Here is a 12,328-nt window from a genome sequence, read left to right as displayed (position 1 = left end):
TACCTGTTTCAACCGAGCAGAATTACGCATCGTTGAAATGAAAACGACAAGACTTGAATGACGTTTGGATCAATGTAGGCTAAGGAATGCCTAAAAGACTAAAGACGTATCCATATATAGACTCGAAGGGCCTAATCGACAGGGCGAGGCCCAAACACGAGGTCGAGACCCAAAAGGACTAAGGCCCAAATGTGGGCTTGGCGACCAATGGGTACCCTACACTAGTATACTCTATACCCATTACCTATACTATTATATTTTGGGCATCCTATATTAGTATACTCTATACCCCTTACCTATACTATTATACTCTATATTAGTATGAACTGGTCGAGACCCTATACTAGTATACTCTATACTCATTACCTATACTATTATACTCTATACCTTATATTAGTATACTCTATACCCTATACTATATACTTTTAACTATAATTGTTTTAATATATATATATATATACCCTAGTAATATAGTTATATTGTATAGTATATACAAACTATGAATTATAGACTAAACCTATAAACTATACTATAAAGTAAATTTTATATATAAGACTATAATTCATAGTTTGTATATACTATAAAAAGAGTCTTATATACTATTATATTTCATATACTAGTATATATACTTTATAGTCTTATATAGTATATACTATATAAACAATATAAACTATAATAAACATATACAAACATATATAAACTATAATAGAGAATTTAGTTTTCTCTATAATAGGTATCAAAATCATATATAAAACAATTAATATATATTAAAAGTGGTGGTTCGGTTAAAACCGAAAATTTCAATATTGAAAACTAATATCGAACAACTCATTTCAGTTTGGTTCGGTTTGATAACCGAAAAAAAAAAAAAAAAATCAAACCAAACTGATCTAGTCGATTTGGTTTGGTTTGGTTCGAAACTCGATTTTAGTCTAAAAACTTACGAACTAAAGGATGAGATCTAATTATTTCTTTTTTTTTTTCTCTAAAATTAGGGTTTTGCTTAAAACTGCAATTTCAAACTATAGCTTCAATTATAGACTTTAATTTGTTTAATTTTACTTTTCTTTGCTTGTTATGTTAAACTTTAATTATGGTTCTATCATTCTATGGCTTGAAAAGAAGTCAAAGTTGAAATGTGCATAAAGTTTCAATTATCTTTTAAATGAACTTTAATATAAAGTTTAGTATGATAACAAATTACCAAAGAGTTTCTCCAAATTTTTCATTACAAATCCTGTTTCATGTTTTGATCCAATTTGTAATTTCTTTTATGTAGCAGAATTCATACAAAATAGCTGGGAAGTAGAATACTATTATGTTACTTAAAAAACAAAATTAAATTATATTACCTTTTAAAGATAAGATGTTTTTTCTTCTAACAAATTAATTTGAGAAAAATAGCTAGTTGGTTCAAAGAAACGATGTTAACTTTCTTCTATTTCTTGTAGTATTAAATAATAATTTATAAAGTATGCAACAAGGTCATATTAATCTCTTACAAATTCAGGTCCACCTATGAGTTGAATTTTGAACTCTCTCTTGATATGAGTTTTTTAACACTCAGTTACTAATAGTATTATTTTATTATTTTACCCTCGGAAGCGATGATTCCTTTTTACAACCATATTGTCTTCAACAAAGGACATAATTGAGGCTTTAATACTCTATTTAGCATTCCTCTTTTTTATTTAAGCTGCACAAAATCCATACATGAACGTAGAACTGTAGAAGACGTGTTTCATAGATTTCCCTTCTTTTATTTCTACCCTGGATGTGACAAATTTGGTATTCCCGGTCCTTTTTGAAGTTTTTGTTTTAAAAGGAGCCATTCACGGGTTAACCTGCAACCAAATTCTCCATTTTCCACTTACTTTGTTTCGTTTTTGTACTTTTCTTTCCTTTTTCAATTTTTTTCTTTTCAAAAACTGTTTTGTCTGTTTTAGCGGGAAATCATTGTCAGAGAGCAGTTTTCTGCATTCAGGTGGCCGGTTTTCGCAAGTGGGTCCCTTTGCTGTTGCGGTCCCCAGGCCTTCGCTAGACGCGTGACCACGTGGCGGGGTCTGACACTTGTCGTAAATCCAACGGTCCGTAGGGTCATTGAACTCTTCAAAGCGAGAGTGGGAGTACGGCGTCGTGTAAGAGTTTCTTTTGCCTTTTAGAAGCGTGGGGCCCACAACAAGGGTACTACTAGGACCGTAGCCGTTCGCGCAGAAAGTCCAAGAGGGAGGGAATTTGTCATCGGTGGGACCCACGGTTTCGCCTTTTGTCTCTGCCCATAGCTTGCTGCTGCCTGTGTGAGTTCTGAGTCGTGACTCGTGACTCGTGACTCGTGAGTCAGAGAGAGAGAGAACTCAGAGAAGTAGCTGAGTCAGCAGTGCAGGACGACTTCAGCCCCAAGCTTAAAGAATGCTTTCACATTCGAAGGACACATTTCCCACTACTACTACTAAAGAAATAGGGTGAGTGGTGACAAATTGAATCCATATATAGCTAATAGATAAGGACAAAAATATGATATTACAATAGCTGTGCGTCTACTTGATATATATATATACCAACAAGTGTTATTATTATTGGCTACAAAGAAGAATAGGGTCTTCAAGTGTCCCATCTTTAAGCTCATTTTTGGCAGAAAATTTATATAAAAATTGAATATTAGTTACGATATTTCTGTCGGCATGCACAAATTAAATGATTACAAAATTTATACTTTAGGGATCAAAATGGGTGAACCTTCTTAAATTTCTGACTGAAGGACCCTTCTTAAATTTTGAGGTGGGTAGTTGCCTAGTTAATCAGTCTTAAATTTTAAGACTTTCACTCGAAATTGTCACCGGGAATTGTGGCATAAAACATGGACTTTTTCATCTTATTATACAGTGGGATGAAAAAGACATCAAATCTTGAAGTTTGCATGCTCGATCTATAAGATTTATTTATAGTCATTGATTAATTATACAAAACTAAAATAATAATTAAACATTTAAACATCGCCCAATATCAAATAATAATAACCAAACATACTCATCATGCATGACCCCACCTCCTCTTTGTGGGGAAAACCCAGAAAAATCAGATTGTTACCTTATATATAATTCATGTGTGGCTTTTTAGCCTTTTTAAAATCGCAAATTAGCAATGTTTATTATTAGCTCTTCTCCATCTTTATTCTTCATAACTAAGAAGCAAGTAACTCCAGATTGAAATCAAATCATAACACCTTGATTTCAATTATAGTGACAACTAGGAAATATGATTCTTTGTTGATCTTTTTATTTGTGTTGATTTTGCACATATATGATATATCCATTACAAACATGATTTTTGAGATTTAAAAATTAAGCATTTTATGATTAAGCTTATTATTTAAGATTATATTAAAAAGATAATTAAATAGAAGTTTAAAATAATGTAATTTTAGATATAAACACATCAAACAGTAACTATCAAAAGATCACACCCGGACTCGACGGTTAATGGCATTAATGGGATTGGGTAGTGTGTTTGGTGATAATTATTGGTCATCTTGACTGCCAATTCTATAGCAGGAAAGTTCTTAAAGAGTTAAACTAATTAATTAATTAATGGGGCTCTTGTTTCATCATATTAACAAATCATAATAGTATTATGATTTTTTGTTTGAATTCATCATAAACTTTGACTACCCACTTTTCCAAGGGATGTCACATGCATCTATCTCTATCTAAACCACCTATAAATTCCACGTATCATAATCATATAAAACCATTATTAGGTTGTTTCATACCCCCATCTAATGTGTTCGATAGTTAAAAGTCTATCTGCCCTTTGATTTTTTATTTTTGCAAACGCTAATATCAATAGTTCATCCCCACCGAAAATTAATTGCCAGTTGATTCATGTGGATCTTGCAATGAGCATTGTATTTGACCCAAGCAAAATTATTTGTGATTTTTTTTCTCATTTTTTTTGTTAGTGTTTCTTTATGTTTGTTTGTAATTGGTGGCCAAAACTGTTGTTCCATGCTAATATTTGAGAGTGAAAAAGGAAATCTTGATAATAACATGTCAGTTCCATAAATTAGGTCAAAGAATAGATTAGTAGGCAATAATAAATTTAAGTGGCTCCAATTAGCATCTAATTTTGTCTAAAAAACAACAACAGGTAATTTAATACCATTCTTTCATTGCCTTCCATTCCCCTCTTCTTTTCCAGTAAATTTCACATTCCAAATTCCATTTTGGTTGTTTAACAATGTCAACTCTACAACAAAAGTTGAACACACTTAGCAATAAAATTCCACTCTCTAAATTATCTTTCTTAATTTTTGTTTTCTTTTCTCAGTTTTAAGCAACCATGAACACCCTTTCAATTAATTATAAAATTAGTTACATTTAATTAATGCAAAACCTTCACGAGCCAATTCCCAGAATTTTTTATTTAAAAAAATGAGCAAACCACATCGCATAATTTAATGGGGTTGGTTAATAATGTCAAAGGTTGATGGGGTCAACATCTCTCTTGGAGAGTTCAAAAAGGCTAAGCTTCTTGAAGGTGAAAAATCATTGTCAAGGACTCAAGGCACAAGAAGCTTTTCCCAAAGAAAACAACCTAACCCATTCATTCTTTTCCATTTTCTTAATGATGGTGAATTGGGTGATAAGGAATCTTCACCCATATCCCTATTTTTTAACATTTTTTCTAATTATTCAAACAGAAAAACATACCTATCCATCTATACAGAAATGGGATGGGAATCATTACTTAAATTCGTACAAGAAAAATTATGCACCTATCTTTTCTCTCATGACAAGATTGCCAGCAAGATTACGTTCATGCTAATTTGTCGGAAGATCTTTGAAATTTTTTATTTTTAAATAGTATTTTTATGATAAAGGGTTTCCATTAAAATAGAAAATACTTTTTATTTAGTTATTTTCTGTCAATCTAGCTTTACTCCTATGTCTTTGTTGAAGAAACTTTTCATATACCATAAAATAATAATTCTTTCTTTTTTTATTAATCAACTTTTATTTATTAGATTTGAATTAAGGATATATATATATATATATATTTTTTTTTTTTTAAAAAATACACCAAATGGTCATTAACAACTTTCTTTTTCCTTAGTAATGTTAGGTTATTTATTTATTTTTTTTTTCAAACTCTATAATGATAAAACTTTAACAACTTTGCCAGTGTTACTAATCAACAACGACATAGAGAGTTCCAATGCTCCTTGTAAGCGTACGAAAATAGTCCCTATAATTGGGCGCGATTTCCACTAAGATCCATATAGCTTTAATTTTGTCAGTTTTACCCTTTAGCGTGTGTTTGGATGAAGTACTTTGATTTAAGATTTGGTTATCAAGGTGAGAACAAATGATGCAATTTTCTAAACTCTAGTAGTGTTTGAAGATTAGAAAAATTCCGCCTAAATAGGTGTTATTTCAAAATTCCTAACAAAGAAACTTCATCTAAACCTAGACCAAAAACTTGGGATCTATATATTTTGTAGTGTCTTCAATAAAATTGTATTGAACACTCTCAAAATACCAAATTCCAAGTCCCAAGTTTTAGACTCAATGTCCCATGCCCGAACGTAAACCCGATGCCAGGGTCCCTATTCCTTAGCTTGAGCCAAAAGATACGCTTTTTTTAAGAATAGACTGACAAGTTTAGATACATTTGTCAATTTAGTTGGGTGTTCAAACAAAATTTCAAAAGTCTTAAATTGCAAAGAACTTGGGTGTTCAAATATTAAAAGTAATATTAAGCCCTTGGGACCCTTGGGGTTAGCCCTAGTGGTGAGAATGAGTGGGGTAAGACCGTAAGAATTAGAATTAAGCTAGATCTAGAGTTCGATTTCCTCCGATATAACAAAAAAAATTATTAAAAGTAATATTTGGGTGTCCATAAAACCCCATAAAAGCAATATGCTGAAAGCAGAAATCCAATTCTCAACTTCCCCTAACTAGCCTGTAAATCTTCACAAATCACTGTTTGGTATATTATCAATGGACTCAGGCTTGAAGTGTTTTCTTTCTTTGCTAGAAAAGCCCAAAACCAAGACTATGAAAAACAAAAAGAATACAAGAAGCTACTGCAAGAAGTTGGACTATCAAAGACTGGAGGCAATCAACGTTCTAAACCAGATTTACCAACAATCAACAGGGACACAATTCTTAATTTCTCATATGAAGATGGTGGAGCTGAAAGCCTAGGATGACAATGAACTTGGTTTGCTAAACAAATTCAGGTTGTGCTTCATTTACCTTTTTTTTTTGGGCCAGGTTAGGCTTCATTTACTTGAACAATATAGGTGAGCAAGCTTCTCAAGAAGCCAAGTTTGAGCTCTCACAATTCAACTTCAATGTCTATTTTCCTTTGCATAAGGAGTATGCCAGAAAGTCAATTTTCCGGAGTCGGTGAATCATTTGTTGATGCACTTTGTCATCTACACTATTAATTTGCCTACAAAAGCCTTGTAGCATTGTGGAATCTAACAATACAAGTTAAATAAAAGTAACCCAAAAAACAGAAAAAAGAACCCTTTTGAACTCAAAGTCCACATTTACATTTACTTTTGAGTTATTGGGTAGCCTAAGGAAAAGCTACTAACAGGTTCTTTTGGTTTTGGCATGACTGAAGAAGCTTCAAGAAATAAAATTTTGTAATTTTTGCCACTTTTGGCATCTTTTGACTTGAAAACAACTTGGGAGAAATCTAGTATACAAAAATAGCCTGCCTGGGAATGAACATAAACAGAGGGTCGGTCCTCAACCTTTGCCATGAAAAATGCTGAAGAGATTTCCATTAATGGTCTCTTAACCCTAAAAAGATAAACAGTAAAGCAACCATGAGGCAAATAAATGAAAATCTAAAAAAAAAAAAAAAAGAAACAGAAAATTTTCATTAGACGTTGAAAATAATATGAAAATATGAAGATTCTCAAAACAAGATTTCAAATCATCTCAAAAAACATCTTGTTGGAATATATTCAGAAACTTGGAAGTATGCAAGTACCAACATCAGACACCAATAAATAAGAACAAAGAACAATTCCAAGTGGCAAAAAATGAATTTCTGCCACTCTCAACAAATTGCACTCACTATTATATGTTTATCCACCCAAGTCTTACACTAAAAATATTATCAGGGAACCTGAAGTGTATACCTGCACTGTGGAAACCTAATGCTCAGGCCTTCTAGAAACCATATTTAATGCATGAATATATATAATTTGTGGTAGTTTACATTCCAGAGTTCTGTTGATTACAACAAATTATTGATGGGCAAAGAAATATATAAGATAAATTTTAACTAAGTGATCTCATAGAAACATTAAAATTTGTGGTGTTTTGAATTATCCTATGCATTTACAAACTAATGACCATGTTTATGTCCTAAACCTAATTATAATTCCAAAGTAGACCACAATTAATTGACTACTATATTTTCCCCTTCTGGTTATATAATTTGACATGCATCTCTAGTAACAAGCAACTAAACTTCTCTTATATTCCTAAAGTATTTCCAGGATTTTTCTAATTAGGTAAGTGCATAAATATGGTAATTATTTCCACAGATAAAATTTCATTTTAATTCATGCAATAGTGCTTAAATGCAATTAATATGTGCATTCAGTAATGCCAGAGTCTCCCTCACACCAGGAAATAGAGAAAGAATTGAAAGTAAGGGTACCCTCATTCTTTAAGTGAATTATTCATCAGTGTATAACAACAAGATGTGAAGTTATACCTGTCTCCTCCTTCGGCTTTGTATGATATACCATGAGCGGGCCATCAAATAGCACGGTAAGAGAAAACCCACAATTTGAAGAAGTGAAACCTGAAACTGATATCAAGAACATCAATGTCAATTCAAAAGAAACACATTAAAAATCCCCATAAAAAGGAGGTATACACAGAGCTCCAAGTAATGCCTATATCATATGAACTTGCCAATTCATATTTCCCAAGGAGGCAGCCACACTACAGACACTAGCTATACTGTATAACTTATTTGAGGTTACAATTACAAAGGCATAGGCTGTTGGAAATGCAATCCCCTGAGTCCACAGGGCAGGAAACTACAAGGAAAATTATAAAATAAGGCTCTATATAATTATTTATAGCATACCCGGGTTTTGAAATTATTTTCTTTGACTAGCTTTTACTTCTCAAATAAGGCAAAATTTTATTAAAAATTACCATATTACCTACAAAAAATTTGTATTTTACGTCTGTTTTATTTTCTTTTATCACCTCTATTTTGAGCTCCCTTACTTTTGAATTCTAGTTCCACCTGCTTTGTCCATGTAATATCAAATGATGTTCATGGCAGCTTCCATGAACAATCTTATTAAATAATTCAGACTTACATTGAAAAATGTTGATGATTCCATCCCAGAATATCTTGCAACCACCAAGGCTTGCCGAATAAACAAAAGAATGAGCAACTTCACAAATGAACAAAGTATATTAGCTTCTAAAGGCTATAAACAATGATTTTCAAATTGTGTTTGTCTGCTTACTATGATGGCAACAGAGCACAGACAGGCAATGCTCCTAGTATTAGCATCAGCATATTCCTCGTACTCTGATTGCAGAAACTGACGCTCAGCAGCAGCTATAGCTATAAAATGAGATCCACGGAGGTCGATATGCGACCCCCATGCTTGCCTGATCATCAAAGGAGATTATCACATAAATTACTTGTGAAGTTGAAAAAAACATTGTCAATACAGAAGAAATTAAGATCCCCATCAATAAGCATTTTTTAAGGGGAATCTCAAAGACCTTACAACAATAATTATCACATGATTAACAGTTTCCACTACAGAAATTTGAACAATTGGTCGATTAAATCAACTACAATGACCAAAAGTTTCTTTGTTTCAAGATTCAAAATCAAATGAATGAGCACAAAGATGCGGTGTTGGTGAGTGACACACGCAAGCAATCTATGCATGCAATGAAGGGAGAAACTAACTATGGCAACAGTTAAAAAATTATGTTCACTGCATACATTAGAATTAATATTAAACAATATTATAAGATGGGATAAGTGATATTACAACATGAACACCTCAACCTGTAGTACAACCACACTATTCTCCAATAACTTACCGCTGACAACACTCTAACAACAGCACCACAAAAATCCTTACTGATAAGTTTGTAAGAGCAAGGTTGATACTATTCAACTACTTAATTGACACCCTTTTTTGTGCACTGATAAATACTACCCATGAAATGATTTTAGTTACACTAACTCTCAAAACTGGATTCCATAGGGACACAAATAATGTTTTGGAATCATTAGGGAGAATAATTATTAAAAAATTCATATTAAGAGTTACATGATAGTCAAATAATTTCAACCAAAGTAGGCCTCTAACAAAAATTCATTTGCATGCCCTGGCCATATCTATTCAGGATTTCCTATGATGTTTGCGGATAGAAAATTCAGAAGAAAATTTGTGAACGCCTTTGAAATTTACTCTAATATATCAAATTAAAAATCAGTCTAATGACAAGAAAATATGTGTTGGCACTATAAATGCAGTGTCACATTTATCATTTATGAATGACAAAGACCAATCCCGCCATCCATATTGTCCATGGCACATGAACATGCCTGTATCCACAAAGGATTTCCATGATTTTACTTTTACAAGAGACAGTCTTTGATGTCATTTGTATATGTAGCAAACGCAAGAGGAATATCAAGATTCCCTTTTCATAATAAATCAGATAAGTATAGGACTTGTTACTGCCATCTGCTCATTTAAGTATGAATTAAGTAGAAAATATTTAGTGTCTTGCTGTAGATGCAAAGACAAAGACTTAGACCAATCTAATTATCCACATTGGTTTGTCCGCTCTTTGAATCAAGTAGAAAAATGGGCCAGTCACATTATAAAGTGCTAAATGAACATGAAGGATCGTGCAACTTATCTACGGCTGACATCACTAGGAACAAAGTGAAAAGTAAGTGAAAGGCAGAGGGAAATTGTTATTCTCAATTGCAGAAACCAATTTGACAAAGTTAATCCTAAGCATATCCTACTCATGCTTTTATAAGGCAGGCAGCATGAAATTCTATACTTAAATATCTCATAAAAAAAAAAAAGAATAAATTGAACCACCAAGAAAAGGCAAATACACAGTGAGAATGATCAAGTGTTTATTAGGAAATTTTCAGAAAATACAATTTGTATAACAGTATTGGAGAAAAATTGAAGAGTATGCAATTTGTAAAATTTGTTCACAATTTAACTGCCAACATGACTAATCTGATATTTCTTATACAAATCTTTTATGGGGAAAATGCAAAGTAAGGACTAAAGACAGAGCACTGCACCAGTCCATCCAACTTTATTTACAACACTTAAATTTGACCTTCAGCCAACTCCTCCTGCATTGGATATTGGACATGATTTCTAAATTTTCCAAGGCATTTTGCATTTTAAAGAAGATCCATATCAAAGCATAAGCAGTGAACATAAGTCCAACACCACTAAAGCACTCAGTCTCTACAATGTGTTAGCATCTTCTGGATTTAGATTCCAAGAGATCTAGGACAATTTAGGATTTTAAAAAGAATGGTAAAGAACATAACCAAGTCCCCGTTATTTTTTGTGAAAGGACACTAGCAGGGTTCCATATCATGAGAATATTATATTTAGATAAGAAATACAAAGTTAATATTATTCATAGAACTCAAAAGTGGTTATCATATCCAAGTGATGAAGTCTTGAAGTTACCTGATATCAATTGCCATGACATCATTGCTCCTCGGTGGAAGGGAATAGTTTGGTGAAAAAACCTATTATAGTGTACAAAGGCACTTGAGTTATTCTAACAATTAGGCATGCTCTTACTTCCACGATAAGCACAAAATGAATTACCAGCATAGTTTAGGTAAATAACACCAACCTGGTTGCAAATTTCACAGGTTATATCACCTTTTTTATTACACCATCTCTGTATACACTTCCTATGAGCAAACTACATGCCAAGGTGGAATGGATTCAGCAGAAAACTTGCAAAATAAGAACTGATAAAGAAGGCAATTGATATGCAGTATTCATATCAATTCATAAATGATGCAGTTGACAATTCTGATGTAATTCCACACTCCACAACAATATTTATGCAAAATTGAAGATATGAGATGCAACTACAGATGAAGAGGAAAGGATGAAACCACAAAAAGATAAAGAACAAAACCCATTTTTCCAGAAAAAAAAAAAAAAACTATAGTATCATGGTATGGTGAACAAAAATGCAGTCCAAACAATAACCCAGAAAACACAAGATATTGCAGGTCTAAAAAGGACGACCCCTTTATTTCTTGTAAGTACACAATAAAGAACCATATGAGGTGTGAGAGAGTGTCAGTCAAATACACAGCAAAAACACACCAAAAGACACAATAAATAATCATAACACCAAAACCTCACCTGCCAAACCCAACCACCCACTAACTCAAAACAAATCCAAAGCCCAGGAACAACATTAAAAAAATTTTAAAAGATAATTAAAAAAAAAAAACCCCCACATCAATATGGAACACTAAACAATAGAAAGTTAAAAATTTGTAAGAAAAAACCCATAAGGGAAAAGAGAAAGACCTTGAGAGTGCCATTACAGGCACAAGGAACCTCCATTGCATAGACTTCATCTTCTTCCTGACATATCCTACACTCCACAGCCTCTGTTGCCTTATTTGAAGAACACCCTTCTCCACCATTCTTCTTTTTCAAAGCAACATTCTCATCAGTTATGCCTGACTCAGTACTTGTAGTGTGTGGTTTCTCACCATTGACTGAGTCAAAACAAGTCGAGGCTATGATTCGGTCCACGCACACCATGAACTCGTCCACCATTGTCGCACAGTCTGCTGACCACTGTTTGCGTTTCTCTCTCTAAATAAAGCACAAGAGAGAGAGAGAGAGAGAGAGAGCGCGCGCGTGAGTGGGTGTGTTATAAAAAGGTGGGAGCTTTGTCATGGGCCTCATGGCGGAATTTACGAAACAAAGCCTGTTTTCATTTTTATGTACCAATATGCCCCCAATATTTTATCGAAATTACAACTTTCTGCAACATAAAAATCCTTCTAGTTGGATTTGTCTGGGAAGGAGCTCAGGGTGGGAACTGGGGAGTAGTACTAATATGGAATGTATGATCTATCTTTTTTTTGGCCAGGAATGTATGATCGATCTTGAGTCTTGATATCACGCATGACTTCCAAACTCAATAATATGTTAGGCTAACACCTCTCATTACCTACTTTAATAAGCTAACACATCTCATTACCTACTTTAATAACTTCGTTT

At 33.0% G+C, this 12,328-nt stretch overlaps 1 protein-coding gene across 4 annotated transcripts; it reads right to left on the bottom strand.

Moving 5' to 3' along the window:
- Nucleotides 1-6,206: 6,206 nt before the first annotated feature.
- LOC147293305 (uncharacterized) lies at nt 6,207-11,924 on the bottom strand. Of its 4 annotated transcripts, none has more exons than XM_086233905.1 (7): nt 11,624-11,924; nt 10,926-10,997; nt 10,754-10,815; nt 8,519-8,666; nt 8,366-8,443; nt 7,744-7,839; nt 6,207-6,815 (listed from the first exon to the last, which is right to left on the bottom strand). In XM_086233905.1, the coding sequence occupies exons 1-7, from the start codon at nt 11,876-11,878 to the stop codon at nt 6,810-6,812; spliced, it is 717 nt and encodes a 238-aa protein (XP_086090031.1). In that variant the 5' UTR covers nt 11,879-11,924; the 3' UTR covers nt 6,207-6,809. The 4 variants fall into 4 exon arrangements, with proteins under 4 accessions (XP_086090031.1, XP_086090032.1, XP_086090029.1 ...); XM_086233906.1 differs by having other exon boundaries at nt 7,744-7,833; XM_086233903.1 differs by lacking the exon at nt 6,207-6,815 and adding an exon at nt 6,874-7,250.
- Between the last annotated feature and the right edge of the window lie 404 nt (nt 11,925-12,328).

This window comes from Dryas octopetala, chromosome 2 (assembly GCF_963921425.1).
Source record: "Dryas octopetala chromosome 2, drDryOcto1.1, whole genome shotgun sequence".
Lineage (NCBI taxonomy): Eukaryota > Viridiplantae > Streptophyta > Magnoliopsida > Rosales > Rosaceae > Dryas > Dryas octopetala.
This window is presented reverse-complemented; position numbering and strand designations above follow the sequence as displayed.